The following is a 17500-nucleotide window of genomic DNA, read 5'->3' on the forward strand; positions in this document are numbered from 1 at the left end:
TTCAGTTCTCCTCTATCTGCGAAAGTGCTTGGGACAGGCTTGTCTCCCGCCCAGCAGCACCTCTTAGCCAACTGTTGCAAGCTGCAATTGCACGCTGGGAACGGAGGGAGGCTGCGTGGGGTGTCCCTGATGTGCCGTAGCGGGGTTTGGTGCTGTGGGTCGGTGTTTGTGTGCGGGGCTCTCTCTTTCGTTTCCTTTTTCCTCTGTTCTCTTTTGTTCTCTCTCTCTCTCTCTCTCTCTCTCTCTCTCTCTCTCTCTCTCTCTCTCTCTCTCTCTCCTCTCTCTCTCTCTCTCTCTCTCTTTCGTTTCCTTTCTCTTCTGTTCTCTTTTTGTCTCTCTCTCTCTCTCTCTCTCTCTCTTTCGTTTCCTTTTTCCTCTGTTCTCTTTTGTTCTCTCTCTCTATGTCTTTTTCTCTCTCTCTCTTTCGTTTCTTTTCTCTTCTGTTCTCTTTTGTTCTCTCTCTCTATCTCTTGTTTTTTTCTCTCTTTCGTTTCCTTTCTCTTTCGTTTTGTTCTCTCTCTCTCTCTCTTTCGTTTCCGTTCTCTTCTGTTCTGTTTTGCTCTCTCTCTCTCTCTCTTTCGTTTCCTTTCTCTTCTGTTCTGTTTTGTTCTCTCTCTCTCTCTCTCTTTCGTTTCCTCTGTCTTCTGTTCTGTTTTGTTCTTTCTCTTTATCTCTTGTTTTTTTTCTCTCTTTCGTTTCCTTTCTCTTTTGTTTTGTTCTCTCTCTCCCTATCACTCTTTCGTTTCCTTTCTGTTCTGTTCTGTTTTGCTCTCTCTCTCTCTCTCTCTCTCTCTCTCTCTCTCTCTCTCTCTCTCTTTCGTTTCCTTTCTCTTCTGTTCTGTTCTCTCTCTCTATCTCTTTTTTTTCTCTCTCTCTTTCGTTTCCTTTCTCTTCTGTTCTGTTCTCTCACTCCCTTTCGTTTCCTTTCTCTTCTGTTTTCTTTTGCTCTCTCTCTCTCTCTCTCTCTCGTTTCCTTTCTCTTCTGTTCTGTTTGTTCTCTCTATCTATCTCTTTTCCTCTCTCTCTCTCTCTCTCTCTCTCTCTCTCTCTCTCTCTCTCTCTCTCTCTCTCTCTCTCTCTCTCTGTTTCCTTTCCTCTCTCTTCTGTTCTGCTCTCTCTATCTTTTTTTCTCTCTCTCTTTCGTTTCCTTTCTCTTCTGTTTTGTTCGCCCTCTCTATCTCTTGTCTCTCTCCCTTTCGTTTCCTTTAGTTTTTGTTCTGTTTTGCTCTCTCTCTCTATCTCTTTCTCTCTTTCGTTTCCTTTCTCTTCTGTTCTGTTTTGTTCTCTCTCTCTATCTCTTTCTCTCCCTCTCTCTCTTTCATTCCTTTCTCTTCTGTTCTGTTTTGTTCTCTCTCTCTCTCTCACTCTCTCTCTCTCTCTCTCTCTCTCTCTCTCTCTCTCTCTCTCTCTGTCTCTCTCTCTCTCCCTCTATCTCTGTTTATCCCTCTCTTTCTTGACACAAACACACACACCTATGCGTGTAATTGTGCGTCTGTAGGCATGTATGTAAGCATGTGTGTAAGCGTATGTAAGTGCATGTGTGTGTGCATTTGGGTGTGTGCGTGGTCGTGTGTAAGTATGTATGTATTTATTTATACCTCTCTAGTCTATGACATTCCCGAGATCCTCCAGAGATTTAATGAGAGAACTATATTGAGGATTCGTGAACTAGGAGACATGTTGCTTTGTTCTCGAGAAATTAAAGGAGAGAGAGAGAGAGATGGAGAGAGGGAGAGAGAGGCAGAGAGAGAGGGAGAGGGAGAGGGAGAGGGAGAGGGAGAGGGAGAGGGAGAGGGAGAGGGAGAGGAGAGAGGAGAGGAGGGAGAGGAAGGGAGAGAGAGAGACAGGGAGAGGTGGGGAGAGGAAGGGAGAGAGAGAGGGACAGGGAGAGGAAGAGAGAGAAGGGAGAGAGGAGAGGGAGAGAGAGAGAGAGAGGGAGGGAGTGGGAGAGAGAGAGAGAGAGAGGGAGAGGGAGAGGGAGAGGGAGAGGGAGAGAGAGAGATAGCGAGAGAGAGAGAGAGAGAGAGAGAGAGAGAGAGAGAGAGAGAGAGAGGGAGAGGGAGAGAGGGAGAGAGAGAGAGAGAGAGAGAGAGAGAGAGAGAGAGAGAGAGAGAGAGAGAGAGAGAGAGAGAGAGAGAGAGAGAGAGAGAGAGAGAGAGAGAGAGGGAAAGAAAGAAAGAAAAGGAGAAAGAGAAAGAGAGGGTGAGAACTAAATAGAGTAAAAGACAAAGCGAAAGAGAGAGGAAACAAGAACGAGAAATAAAGAAGGAAATAAAGAGAAAGAAAAAGAGAATGAGGGATTGTGAATAAACGAAAAGAGAGTGAGAGACACAAGCAAAGAAAAGGCGAGGCAAAGCGAGAAATGCGAAACAAAACGAGATAAAGCGAGATAAAGCGAGACAGGGACACAGGACGAAACAAAGCGAGACAGAGTGAGACAAAGCGATATGATACGAGACAAGGCGAGACAAAGCGAGACAAAGCGAGACAAAGCGAAATAAAACGAGACAAAACGAAATAAAACGAGACAAAACGAAACAAAACGACACAAACCATGACAAAACGAAACAAAGAGCGAGACAAGGCGAGATAAAGCGAGTCAAGAGCGACAAGGCAAGAGCACTCGAGGACCCAAACGGTACCAACACAACACACACACACGCCCACACATGCGCACACATGCGCACACACACGCACACACATGCGCACACACACGCGCGCGCGGGGTCTTCCAAGCATAACAACAATTAGTCGCTGTCGTTGGGGGGGGGGGGGGGAGGTGCAGAAGAGGCGTCGTTATGTCGTGGGGAGAGGGAGAGGAAGGGAGAGGGGAAGGGAGAAAGGGAGGGAGAGAGGGAAGGAGGGGGAGAAGGAGGGAGGGAGAGGGAGGAAGGAAGGAGGAGAGGGAGGAAGGAGGGAGGGGAGAGAGGAGGGGGAGAGAGAGGAGGGGGAAAGGGAGGGAGAGGCAGAAAGGGATGGAGGGAGGGAGGGAGGGAGAGAGAGGAGAGAGGGAGATTGAGGGAAAGAGAGGAAGAAGGATAGGGAGGGAGGGAGAGGGAGGAAGAAGGAGAGGGAGACGAAGGAGAGGGAGACAAAGAGAGGGAGAGGGAGGAAGAGGGAGAGAGAAGGAGAGGGAGAGAGAGGAGGGGGGAGAGAGGTGGAGGGAGAAGGAAGGAGAGATAGAGAGAGAGAAAGTGAAGACAGACAGACAGTAAAGATAACAAAAAAAAAAAAAAAAAGAAAAGAAAAGAGAGAAAAAAAAACATGCAAATATCCACATCCACAGACGATATGAAAGACATTATTGATATAGAGACCCTCATGTCGTAACGTTATATATTAATACTAGCCGACAGAATCCAATAGCATTTATTTGATACAGATATATTGTGCTCGCCAAATCTACCTTTTCTTTATGGATATTGTTTCTGTTATTGCTGCTTATGGTGTCGTTATTCTTAATCTATTTTCGCTTTATTGTGTCACTGTATTGTTCATCTTCCGTTGCGGTTAGTATAATGAAAGGAATAAAAAAAAAGGAAAGCTATGGTAGAGATAGAGAAAGAGCGGGATATTTTTCTTTTCTCTCATTTACGAACGCAAACATGGCCCCTCCTCCCATACACATAATCACAAATACGAAAAAAACACAATGAAAAATAAAACAAAGAATCAACAATAAACTGAAAAAAATAGACGAAAAAACAGCACCACTAAAAAGGAAAATGTAGCGACAATAATAACGGTTAAGAGCAGCAGTTATCCTCACCGCGCGCGCCATCTGCCGGTGATAGATGTCGCTGCAGAGGAAGGAGGCGATTGGCGGGCGGGAGCGAAGGGGGGAGCCAATTAGGACGCAGGTTTTGAAGGGGGAAGGAAGAAGAGGGGAGAGAGTGGAGAGAGAGGAGAGAGAGGGATAGGATGGGAGAGGAGAGAGAGGGATAGGATGGGCGAGGAGAGGGAGAGGGTAAAAAGGGAGAGGGTGAACTGGAAAGCGAGTGATCGGGTAAGAGCGCGCGCGCGAGAGAGAGAGAGAGAGAATGGTGAGGGAGAGACTGGTGAAGGAGAGAGATGGTGACAGAGAGAGAAAGAGAGAGAGAGGGGGATAGAGAGGGAGGTAGATAGATAGAGAGACAGACATAGCGCGCGCGCGAGAGAGAGAGAGAGAGAGAGAGAGAGAGAGAGAGAGAGAGAGAGAGATGGCGTGTGTGAGAGAGAGAGAGCGGGACAGAGATAGATAGATAGAGAAAGAGCTAGGGGAGGTGGAGTCAAGAAAACAAAGAAAAGGGACAAGTGGATGAAAGATCGAAAACCAATTTCGTTGATAATAGCTAATTACGCGGAGAAACCCTTTTTTTATTATTCCTCGATGCACTGACGGTAGAATAAACTGTTCCACATTATTGTTTTTTTTTCAATTTCTACATTTAGAAGGAACGAATCTACACGACTGGTGTAAAAATGACTCACGAAAATGGAAAATACATTGATATTTAAACGAATAGCTTATGATTTACACGGAAGATATGCCTAATTTGCCGCGAGACAGCTCTAAATCTCCATTTAATCTGCGCCAAATGAGCGTTAATAAAGATCGTTCTTTTAGCTTTTATCTCTTTATTTTTTGTATCGCTTTTAATCTCTCGTTTTCTGACGTACGTGGCATTTTCATCGTTTTCGGACCAAGAATATAATATTTTATCAGATCTCATTTAACTCTTTATTTATGAATATAAGAAATCTTTCTTGTCAAGTATTTTCAGCGTTCGTGTATCACTCCAATAGGATTAAGTGTTCTCTTTGGACGTTCGCGTACGTGTTTACGGATTCATGGATGAGAAGGTTAAGTGATCCTCCATCTTGCTACACCCACTTGGCCCGCCATATTACCACACCCAATAAACGATTTTTCCCCCTTTCGCTTTAATGTATTATTCAGTTTAATCCATCTTGTAGTCTAAGAGGAAGAGCTTATATCGTCTGATATATTTCTGACAGGAGGTAATTCATTATGACCCGGCAAGAGAGTTTAAGCTGAGAATCAGAAAATGTGTGTGTAAATTTAAAAACTTTAAAGAGATTTCGCTTCGAAAAACAAACTTTCAAAGCCAACCTTGCAACCCCGCAAGGAAATAATGCACCAATTCCAGAAATATGTAGATAGTTTTGATATGCATTCGGATAAAGTTAGTCATTAAACTTGGCAAGCAAATATTGTCTGAAATTATATGCGAACGGAATTTCTTGCAAGTTCTAAAATTTGTGTTTATAAGCACCTTTTTACCCTTATTAAGATCATGAGACCCTGTATCTCTTGCTTCCTAATATCTAATATCATGTTTACAGCCCTGATCAACGTAAAAAGTGACAATGTGCGAATAAATGTCTTAAAAAAGCCAAAAAAAAAGAAAAAAAAGAAAAGAAAAGAAAAGAAAAGAAAGAAAGAAAGAAAGAAAGAAAGAAAGAAAGAAAGAAAGAAAGAAAAAGAAAGAAAAGAAAAGAAAAGAAAAGAAAAGAAAAAAGAAAAAAGAAAAGAAAGAAAGAAAGAAAGAAAGAAAGAAAGAGAGAGAGAGAGAAAAAAAATATATATAAGAATAATAATAAAAAATAAAACTGGACGTATTATATGTCTATGTATAATATCTGTCCATCTGTTTCTCCATCATTTTATTCACATCTCACCAATACCAAAATGTCAGTCATTATTTATAATATCTTAAATTACTTCCCTAAGAGGCATATTTGAGAGAAGAGGGAGGGGGAGGAGGGTGGTGGTGAAAACGCTGTGAAATTTTATCCTCTTTTTTATTTTATTTTCATTTGAATTTTTTTATGATGAAGCACTTTTCGAAATATCTTAATGTTTCTTGTATATATCTGTTTTTTTCATATCATCACACTTTTTACTCTCTTTAATCACATCTTCAACTCTTTCAGTGTCACGTATATTTCATCACACTTTTATTGCTCTAAATAATATATTCTACACATTTTCCTCACTCTCAACATCACACCTTTGTTAATCATATTTTTCGCTCTTCCACTTCAACATAATCTTACTGCATATATTTCATCACACTTTTTATCTTTCACAATATTGCATTTTAAAATCATACTGGTATAGCTCACAACTTCACACATATTTCATCACACTTCCGCCACCTTTCTCACCACACAATCATCACTCTTCGGCTGTAATCATCATTTTTGTTTCCACACTTTCCACTTCGCCATCACGCCCTGGTAGAAGGTTCCCTGACTCCCTGATATGATAAATACCAAGAAAGTTTGATTACAGTTTTGCACTGGGACCTCCCTTGTGGGTATATTCGTTTCCTGAAAGAAATGAAGACGTACACGTTGGGTATCCATGAAAACAAAGAAGCACACATACAGACGCTTAAAACAACTCACTCAGTCATTGTAGAGGTACACTTACACAGACACATATATACAAAAAATAGACACGTTTATAATTAACTAAGGTCTCTCTCTCCCTCTCTCTTTCGTTCTTTCTTTCTGTCTGTATCTCTCTCTTCATCATTCCCTCCCCCCCCCCTCTCTCTCCATCATTCCCTGCCCCTCCTTTCTCTCATATACATACACCTACACACAAAATAAGGAATATGACACACACACACGCACACCAAACCAAATAAAGAGCATCAAGCGACCGCATCGGAAGTCCGTCGTGATCTTCCTGTCTTTCATCTGCCACTAAATGAGAAACCTCTTATCATCTTAATAACGTTACCTTAATTACGTCAGGATCATTAATTAGAAGCTCAGCCGGGTCTTTGATCCATAAATAGTGCCATATTTTATTAAATTGTTCCTCCGATGACCATTAATCAGTTTACTAAAAGGACAAAAATAGAAACGTTTCCTTTAGCAGTTCCGGAATAAACAAAAGCGTTCGTCAGTTCTTGCCGGATTCATGTGGATATGTAAACACCCTTTGGAGAACGCACTGGATTAGAATCCGGATCTCGTACGAAGAAAGCGTTTTTTATCTTTGTATTTTTTTTTATGGCTATAGTTTTCGGTTATCATTATGATCATTAAATATTATAATTCTTATTGCTAATGTTATCACTTCTTATTATCACATTATCGTTACTGTTACTGTCAATATTATTTTTGGTTTTGAAAACGCTGAAGGCCGGATACTGAAGGAGCTCATGGCGTCGAAGCTGGTAGTGTGTAAAGCCCAAATTTACTTACCATTTATTTTTGTGTTTGTTTGGTATAGTTGTGGGGTAGAACATATTATATACTGTACTAATATCACACAAATACACACAAACAACCTACTGACCCGACTTGCCGACACCGTCGGTCCCGAACACGGCGATCTTGACGGGGTCTGGACTCGTCACGATGGAGGCCCTCCTGCTGTCGCACGTGACGATGGACGCGCGTCGCAGCGGCTGCCCGGGCGGCGCAAGGAGGCCTGCCGACGCAGCGGCCTCGTCCAACTCCTTCCCGTTGTATCCCACGGCTCCTTCGACCTCGGACTCCGCCCCGGCGCCCTCGGTGTCTGTCTCGCCGTCTGAGTGCCGTCCCAGGGGCGTGCCCGTCTCCGTCTCGGACTCCTGGAAGTCGGACTCCTCCGTCTCGTCGAAGACCTCAAGGCCGGCGTCCCTGAAAGCGCTCAAGGACGGCCCGATGTATCCTCGGCGCCGCCGCCCTTCGCCGCGCGGGTGGCGGTAGCCGAGCGTCTTCTTGTGCTTCCTCTCGGCGGCGCGGGCGAGGCAGTCGCAGAAGGGGAACTCCTCGTGGTCGCACTGCAGCCCCGGCGGCCCCCCCGCCTTCTCGTTGAGGCACTGGCAGAAGGGGAAGTCGTCGTGGCCGCAGTCCACGAAGCCGTCGCCCTCAGAGTCCTCCGAGAACTCCTCGCCGCGGCTGCCGCTCGACACGGAGTCGCCGTTCTCGCTGCTGCCGGGGCTCGTGCTGAAGGAGTCCCAGCTGTCGCTGCTCCTCAGGGGGCCCGTCGGGAAGGCGTCGTCGTCGTCGACGTTTATGCGAATGTTTGGGTTCATCGTATCACAACTGTGCTTGAGCTGCGGGTACGCGATGCTGCCGTTCGTGTGCACGTAGGACAGCACGCAGTCGCTGTCCTTCGGGGCCTGGGCGTGGCCTCCGGCAGGAAGACGAGGCCCCATGAAGTCTCCCGCACGAGTCTCCTCCTTCGGGATGCCCTCGGGGTCCATCACACACACGCGCGGCGCCCCAGAAATGCCTTGGTAGTCCTTGCAAGTCCCAGGATACGAGTGGCTCTGGGGGCGGTGTCCGGGCGGGGCGCGGGCGAGGAGGCGCGGGCGGGGCAGGGCGCTGGGACGGGCGGCGACCTTCTGTGCAGGCGTCGACGAGGCATCAGGGCGGAGGTGGGAGGCTTCCGGGGCGCGGGGGACCACCAGCTCCGTCTCCGTCATCATGGTGGGCGGCGCGTCCTAGCTGCCACCGCTGCCGGCCGGGGGCGTCGCCGTCATCGTCCGCCGGTTCTTCCTCGGACTCCTGGCTACGGCGGCGCTCCTGCTGGGGACAGAGGGACGGACGCGTTGTCAGCAAAGGGGTTTAGGCAAGGAGGGAAAGTCGAAGGGAAAGCAACAAGCGGCATCAACACCGAACAATGTGAATAATACTAGACAGAATTATGGATAATACAAATATGATTAATAAACTTGGATAAGATAGAGAGATACACAGAGACATCATACATATATACGTATACATACATATATATATATATATATATATATATATATATATATATATATATATATATATATATATATACATAGATTATTACAACTTGCTTCCTCGTTCAACCACTCAAACAATAACCCAAAACCCGTAATCTCTATATCAATTCTTGGACATCAGAATATATCAGAGGACCGTTCTCCACAAATAAATGATGAAAATAACATACAAACCTTTACACACACACGCGTACGGGGAAAGGAGTCTTTACATGATGCAACGAAACACTTGAGGAAATTTAAAGCCTCTTAGAGTGAAGGGACTCAGGGTATTATCCGTGAGTGCCTGGGGAACATAGGCTCTGTGGGCGGCACTGCTTACAGTTGGAACAGGAAACGGAGGAAAAAGAATAGAAGAAGAAGAAGAAGAAGATAATGAAGTCGAAATGGTGCTTGGAGTGATTGGGAAAGAACGTGGAATATAACGGGGGATTTAATTGCTTTTGGAATGAACCTATAGAACAGAAAGAGGAAGAAGAAAAAGTAGAAGAAAGAAAAAATAGAAAGTAGAAAAAATATAGTGAAGAAAGAAAGGACTATTGTTCATGAAAAGGGCTCTTTTAAAGGAGCTTACCGTGAGAAAGGGAAATGAGGGAAAGAGATTAAAGGAGGAGAAAGGAAAGAAGAGAGAAAATTGAATCAGAAAGCAATGGACAGGGATTGTGAAAGAACCAGCTTCATAAAGGGGATTTTCCTTTTGAAATGAGCTTTGGGTCCGTGACTAACGATGTGGAAGGTACTGCTGTTAGTAGGACAGACGACGGAAAAATGAGCTTTTATGAAGAAGATAAAGATGAAAAGAAAATGAAGGAAAATCAGTGGTGGAGAAAGAAGATATCATGATTTGTGAATGTGATTCGTTGCATTGATAAATGTGTGGATGGAGATGGGAATAATGGAGATCAAAATGATAAATACTAATTGGGAGGAAATAATAGCGACAATAGAACTGCAACAAAAACAACTGCAAAAGTAATGACGATACGGCGGTACTGGTGATGAAGACGGTACTTCATTTCCTTCGTATCTGAAACAAAAATACCGGACGCATGCCAGATTTTATTATCATTATCATTATTATATTAATGATTACCCTACAATAAACCACAGAAAACAGATGATATCTCTCTAAAGACGGTCTTCCACCAAGCTGATATGTAAACAGACACAAAGTTCAACGACCTATACTAGAAAAAGAAAAAAATAGTCGTAGAAGTTATTTTCTTTAAGCGTTTAAAAAACAAACCGCTTTCAATCCGTCGCCTTCAAGAAGCGTTAAAACAAAGTTCGTTATGACGGTTATTTCCGTTACGCGTAAAAAAAAAAGATAAAAAAATATCCCCTTTAACGAGATATCAAACAAAAAAAATCATCAATACAATTAAGCATTAAAAAAATACATACGATCATTAAAAAAAATCATATTCAATATAAAAAACGTTAAAAAAAGAGAAGCTTTTAATCTGTCGTTTCTAAATAGCCTCATTTCAAAAGTTTTCTCGCTGGCGCCCCCCCTGTCATCGTACCCTTCATGCCATCACACTCCTCGTCTTTCCTGAAGTTTATCCCTGTCAAGCGCACCATCCACAGTGACAGAGGATGACGCTCATGTCCCCGGGTTATTGATATGTCAGGAGTAAACACTGACGAAGATGGGGTTAATCTTGGTGGCTGAATGAGAGAGAGAGAGAGAGAGAGAGAGGGGGAGAGGGAGAGGGAGAGGGAGAGGGAGGGAGGGAGGGAGGGAGAGGGAGAGGGAGGGGAGGGGGAGAGAGAGGGAGAGGGAGGGGGAGAGAGGGAGAGGAAGAGGAAGAGGGAGGGAGGGAGAGGGAGAGGGAGAGGGAGGGAGAGAGAGGGAGGGAGAGGGAGAGAAGGAGAGAGGGAGAGAGAGAGAGAGGAGAGAGAGGGAGGGAGGGAGAGGAGAGGGAGAGAGGAGAGAGAGAGGGAGAGAGAGAGGGAGAGAGAGGGAGAGAGAGAGGGAGAGAGAGAGAGAGAGAGAGAGAGAGAGAGAGAGAGAGAGAGAGAGAGAGAGAGAGAGAGAGAGAGAGAGAGAGAGAGAGAGAGAGAGAGAGGGAGGGGGGGGAAGGAGGGAGAGGGAGAAGGAAGGTGGGAAGGTGGGAGAGGGGAGAGAGGAAACGCGGGAGACAGGGAAGGAGAAGGAGGGAAAGTGGGAGAGGGAGAGAGGGAAGGAGGGAGAGGGAGAAGGAAGGAAGGTGGGAGAGGGAGAGAGAGGAAAGGAGGGAGGGAGGGAGAGAGAGAGGGTGGGAGACGGAGTATATGGGAGAGGGAGAGATGGAAGGAGGGAGGGAAGGAGAGGGAGAAGGAAGGAAGGAGGGAAGGTAGGAGAGGGAGAGAGGAAAGGAAGGGAAGGAGGGAGGGATGGAAAGGGAAGGAGATGATAGGGGAGGGAGGGAGGGAGAGGGAGAAGGAAGCAGGAAGAATAGGATAGAGCGGGAGAGAGAGAGGGAGAAGAGAGTTAACAACGAAGGGGGGGCACGGATAACAAGAGGAAAGACAGAGAATTAGGTAGAATTACATAAAAAAAAAACAAATAAGTAGATAAACCACTCAAAAAGTATATAAAAAGGAAAAAAAAAACAAGACACTAATAAACGCAATCCCACAAAATCAGTGAATTAAAATCAACAAACAAAAACAACAACAACAACAACAGCAATAACAATAAAAAAAATAATGAAATAAAAAAATAAAATAAACACCAAAATCCCCCTTTTTGATTAAAACGCCTCTTAACTAGAGTTAAACTGAGATGAGTTTTTTGAACTTCGTTAATCTAAAAGTTTCTTATCTCGTTGTCTTTATATCTTGCATAAACATCAAAGGAAGAGAAGAAAACGACAGGAGGATATTCTGAAACTTGTTAAGTGGAAATTGAGGTCTTTTAATCTCTCCTATTTTTTATTTATTTATTTATTTTATCTCTCTTCATCTCTTTTCTCCTTTTCTCTCCTTGTATCTCTTCATCTCTCTTTATCTATTTCTTTTTACTTCAATTGTATCTCCACATCTCTCTTTATCTATCTCTTTTTATCTCTCTTTGTATCTCCTCATCTCTCTTTATCTATCTCGTTTTATCTTTGTATCTCTTCTTCTGTTTCAATCTCTCCTTATCTCTTTTTCTTTTAATTTTTTTTTGTCTCTTTGTATCTCTTCGTCCCTCCCAACCTCTTTTTATCTCTCTTCATCTCTCTCTTTTTATGTACATTTGTATCTCTGTATCTCTCTTTATCTATCTTTCTCTGTCTCTTTTTATCTTTTCATCTATATCTATTTTTATCTCTCTTTGTACATATTTATCTTTCTTTGTCTCTTTTTACCTACCTCTTTAAAAAAAATTCTGTCAACTTCATCTCTTAATCTCTCTTTAATTATCTCCATTTCTTTATATCTCTTTACCTATCTTCTTAATCTACCTCATTTTTTCCCCTCTTTATCTCTCTTATCTCCCTCAATTTATTAATTCTCTCGTTTACATAAAAGCTTTCTCTCGTTTACAAATATAAACACGGGTAACTCAAGTAAATTAATCGTGCGAGAATAAAATTACTATGATTGATATTTAAAAAATCAGGTGAAAATGCATCTTCGAACACTATATTTTGGAACTCAATCGTGTCCTTGTGCAAGCGATCATAGAGAGTGAGAGAGAGAAAGAGAAAGAGGAAGGGAGAGAGAGAGAGAGAGAGAGAGAGAGAGAGAGAGAGAGAGAGAGAGAGAGAGAGAGAGAGAGAGAGAGAGAGAGAGAGAGAGAGAGAGAGAGAGAGAGAGAGAGAGAGAGAGAGAGAGAGAGAGAGAGAGAGAGAGAGAGAGAGAGAGAGAGTGAGAGGAGAGAGAGAGAGAGAGTATGAGAGAGAGAGAGAGAGAGAGAGAGAGAGAGAGAGAGAGAGAGAGAGAGAGAGAGAGAGAGAGAGAGTATGAGAGAGAGAGAGAGAATAAGGAAGTAGTTACTTTCAAGGTTAACCACTGACAATAAAACAACAAAGAACAACAAAAAATGAATGAAAAAGAAGTCATACTACAAAGGAAATATAAGAAAGGTAAAAATTGTCTCTTTTCTTAACACGATTTTCAGTATCCCTTGATCTCCGATGTAATTAGTGCTGTTAATCAACTATCTCTCTCTCTCTTTTACCTCTCTTTCCCTTTCTCTCTCTCTCTCTCTCTGTCTACCTCCCCCTCTTTCTCTTTTATCTCTCTTTCCCTTTCTCTCTCTCTACCCCTCCCTCCCGCTTTCTCTCTTTCTACCTTTGCCTCTTTTTCTCTCTCTCATTCTCGTTCAGAATTTGATATGTAGAATCAGTGAGAGAGAATTACCAAGCCATTGCTAAAGATTTGCTGCCGCCAGTACAAGACTTCATCTTTATTTTCTTTATCTCTCTTTATCTTTATCTAACTTTACCTATCTCATTTGATCTTTATCTTTATATATGCTGTGTAGTACAATGGTTAACGTGCTGGTCTTGCAATCTTGCAATATTTGATCCTGCGTGGTACCAGTGGATGGTAACCCCGGCCATTCCTTGCACATAGGGAGAGATTTAAAAGCAAAATAAACACTATGTCACCACAAAGAAAATTCATCGTGACAAATGGACTTGAAACTAAATCTATTAATCTGTCTATTAAATCTTTTACCAATCTCTCAAATGTCATATTTACATCCTGACTGGACATCCAAGTTAGTAATACCCATCCCATCGAGGTAAATTTTCCCCATCAAGGTAGTGACATCATTACGTCACAGTGACAGTCCCCTCCCCCCCTATGTCATGCTCATGCGGGTGTCACGTTGTCACCCCCCCCTCCCTGTCATTCACCCGTGACAGCGATAGCCAACAGGACACGCAACGTCAACGAGAAGGAACACACAGCCACGCGGAGCAACAGGTGAGCGAATTCAGCCTGGCACTCGAGAGAGAGAGAGCCAGGCTATGCTGAGAACACGACGCCTGGCACTCAGCATAAGCCTATTCGGTTGATGTGCGGGGAGGATCTGGCTTAGGACAGTGCCAACAACTTGCTCAATTTGCGGGTTGACGATTGCTCGGCCTCCAAAGACCAGGTCAGCAAAATTTCAGCTCCAAAGGTCAGGTCAGGGAATTTGTTATGAACGCGGCTGGGTAACTACATTGCCGCCTACGCATTTTATCATTTATCTTTTTCTTTTCTATTCATTAATTTGTTTATCAATCTGTCAGTATATCTATTCGTGAATTGATTAATCTATTCATGTATTTATTTAAAGCTATTGCTCTTAATGCTACTATTGCTATTGCTATTAGTACTATTACTTTTATTGTATTACTGCTACTATAGTGTTATTGCTATTACTATGTAATTGCTATTATTACTATTATTACTACTATTGTATTTTTGCATTATTGCTATGATAGCTATCACTACTATTACTGGTTAAGCTTCAGGCTAGATTATCTGCAAAATGAGCCCATATCTAGAGAAAGAAAAAATGTGCGAAAATGTGCGAATTACGTTCCGCATGCATATTTAATGTCCGAATAACTCAACGAGCTTATTCTATTTGTCAGGTGGTCTTGGACGCTGCATCTCATCCTCTCCGCTCTCCCGCTCTGACTGCCGTGTTGGAGGATTGGACGCTGACTGTCACGTGTCTCGTTTCGTTTTTTTTGGTCGATTTTCTCGATATTATTTACTTTTATTGTTTTAGTTTAGTTTCCCCTTTTTATTATTTGGTTTTCTCTGAATGTTTTATTTGTAATTTAACAGCGAGGCATTTTAATGAACCTTTTATGATCAGCTTTTATTCATTTTAGGATTTTAAATATTCGGTAAAGTTTTAAAGTCTCGATTTTACTTCGTTTTCATTTTAAGTTTTAGGAAAAACATTTTTACGTACAATGTTTATTCTTTCTTTCAAGTTATTGCATTTCTTTTTCTTGCGGTTTCTATTTTATACTTTTAATTTTACTCTTGTTCATTTGTATGTGTATTTTTAGCTTATTTATTTAAAGAATATATTTTGTAAAAATGTTGGCCTCTGACGTCACCGGGGCAAGGAAACGAAAACAATAAACAGTACTGGTCGAGACGTGAGGAAGGGTGCTTCGCTATCCTCCTGAAACATTGAACCACCAGCAGTGTCGCCATATTTAGATAAACAAAGAGACGACCACGGAAGATTATAAGTTAAGTACTGACTTACCTGATATTCTTTGCATAGGAGCTGGATGTGATCCTAAGAACATTTTTATTGAATGATTTGAACATCTGTTTATTTTATTTATTATTGTACTTGGCTGGTTTGTTTGTTTTTTCTTTGTTTTCTTTGTAATATTTTTACATTCCAACGTAAGAAGTCTGAGTGATCTTTTAGTTTTAGTTTTCTTCTTTTTAGGTTTCACCAGATGTGGATGTTTATGCTGTCCTATCTTTCTTTTAGGTTTAAAGGGTTTTAAGCCTTCAGCTGTGACGCCAGTCTTGGTGCGTTGTCTTTGTTTTATGGTAAAGCCTTCAGCCAGGCTCTCCACTCTGGAAGTCTTTTCTTTTAGTTTTTGCATACGACAGTCAGTAATTTTAGGTACCTTTAGCACATATTCTTTTCCTTTTTTTTTTGTTTTTTTTTAAGATTTATTTGTATGTTGTATTTTCACCTGTGGTTAGGCTGAACACCAGAAAGTGGTATTCACACTGGAACTCACAGATCAGTGATTGAATTTCCACCCCACGCTACCACTTAAGGGGATTGAATTGACAGGGGTTAACCAGGTCTATTTGCGCCTGTATCCCTCGTCAGTATCAAGGGAGGGCAGAATTTCATGAAGAGTTTGAACTGGGACGGGACCCGTTGGTTAGACGGATCACACTACACCTTAAAGTGTATATTTTGCTATCAGTATGGCCGCAATATTGAAGTCTTCGGCATAGTTGAAGGTTCCAATATTTTTTTTACTGATCAAGTATCGGTTATAAGGAAGTTTTAAGTCTTTTGAAAGAAACAAGCAAAGAGGAGTATAAACTTTTTGTAATCAATAAAGAGATGGATAGGCAAATAGATAGACAGATAGATAGGTGGATAAGTAGATAAAGACATAGATGGATAGGTAGATAGATAGATGGATAGGGGGATAGATGGGTAGATAAACAGATTAATGGATAGATAGATAGACAGATGGAGAGACATATGGATAGACTGATATATGGATAGATGGAAGACATTTAGATAGGTAGATGGATAAGTAGATATATGATAAATGGAAGATAGATAGAGAGATAGATAAGAGATAGGTAAGAGAGAGAGAGAGGTAGAGGTAGAGGTATGAATAACAAGAAAGTCAATAAGGACGATTTTACCAAAGAAATCTCACTGACTTTCGCCCTTTAAAAAATATTATTCCCTATTTCTTTCCTTCCTCCCCCATTTATTTTGACATTTCCTTCTGCAATAAGCGGGGAAAACGCTGCCTCCTCTTTGTCTCTGTCTGACGGCGTGTGCTTGCAAGGTGCATAAATCTCTTTGCAGTAACAGGGAGAAAGAGAGAGAAGGAGAGAGGTAGAGGGAGAGGGAAAGGGAGAGAGAGGAGAAAGAGAGAGAGAGAGAGGAGAAAGAGAGAGAGAGAGAGGAGAAAGAGAGAGAGAGGAGAAAGAGAGAGAGAGAGAGGAGAAAGAAAGAGAGAAAGAAAGAGAGAGAGAGAGAGAGAGAGAGAGAGGAGAAAGAGAGAGAGAGAGAGAGAGAGAGGAGAGAGAGAGAGAGAGAGAGAGAGAGAGAGAGAGAGAGAGAGAGAGAGAGAGAGAGAGAGAGAGAGAGAGAGAGAGAGAGAGAGAGAGAGGAAAGAGAGAGAGAGAGAGAGAGAAGAGAGAGAGAGAGAGAGAGAGAGAGGAGAAAGAGAGAGAGAGAGAGAGAGAGAGAGAGAGAGAGAGAGTGAGAGAGAGAAGAGAGAGAGAGAGAGAGAGAGAGAGAGAGAGAAAAAGAGAGAAGAAGGAGAGAGAGAGAGAGAGAGAGAGGGAGAGAGAGAAGGAGGGAGAGAGAGTGGGAAAGAGAGAAAGAGAGAGAGAGGGAGAGAGAAAGAGAAAGAGAGAGAGAGAGAAGGGTTGGCTTCGGGGCATCGCACTCTCTCCGGTCCGTTTGTCACTTTTTTTTCTCTCTTTGTGGTTGCCGTTTAGTTGTCTGGGAGAGAGCGGTTGATATGTTGGGTTATTGTTATTATTATTGTTATTACTATTATCATTATTATCATTATTGTTACCATCATGATCATTATCACTTTTATTATTATCATTATTATTATCATGATTATCATTATTATTATCGTTATTATTATTATTACCGTTATTATTATTAAAATTGTCGTTATCATTATCATGATTACCATTATTATTATTATCATTATCATCATCATCATTAATGATAATATGCATGTGTATATGTAGATAAATGGATAGACTAGTTGAATGATACATAGATAGACAGATAGTCTTTCTGTTTTGTCCGTCTTTTCATCTGTTTGTCTATATGACTCTCAATCAATCTATCATACCTATCAGTTTATTTGTCTATGTCTATCTGCCTGTCTATCAATCAATCTATCTACCTATAAATTTGTCTGTCTCTCTCTCTATCTGTCTGTCCATCTATGTATTTATTTATCAAACAATCTCTATCTATCAGTAATCTTTCTACCTATTTATCTATTTATCTATCATTCTATCTCTCTTTCTCTCCATCTATCTACCTGTCT

The 17500-nt window shown here is 42.1% G+C and overlaps 1 protein-coding gene across 2 annotated transcripts in view; it reads right to left on the bottom strand.

Moving 5' to 3' along the window:
* LOC113806507 (uncharacterized) overlaps positions 1 to 17500 on the bottom strand; it is a 113862-nt gene that overhangs the window by 29803 nt on the left and 66559 nt on the right. The window contains exon 2 of one of the 2 annotated variants that reach the window (XM_070138711.1): positions 7319 to 8535. In XM_070138711.1, coding sequence (XP_069994812.1) covers positions 7319 to 8438 — 1120 coding nt within the window. In that variant the 5' untranslated portion in view covers positions 8439 to 8535. Of the gene's footprint in view, positions 1 to 7318; positions 8539 to 17500 lie in introns of both variants that reach the window. The other variant, XM_070138710.1, reaches the window with a different exon arrangement.

This window comes from Penaeus vannamei, chromosome 24, assembly GCF_042767895.1.
Source record: "Penaeus vannamei isolate JL-2024 chromosome 24, ASM4276789v1, whole genome shotgun sequence".
Lineage (NCBI taxonomy): Eukaryota > Metazoa > Arthropoda > Malacostraca > Decapoda > Penaeidae > Penaeus > Penaeus vannamei.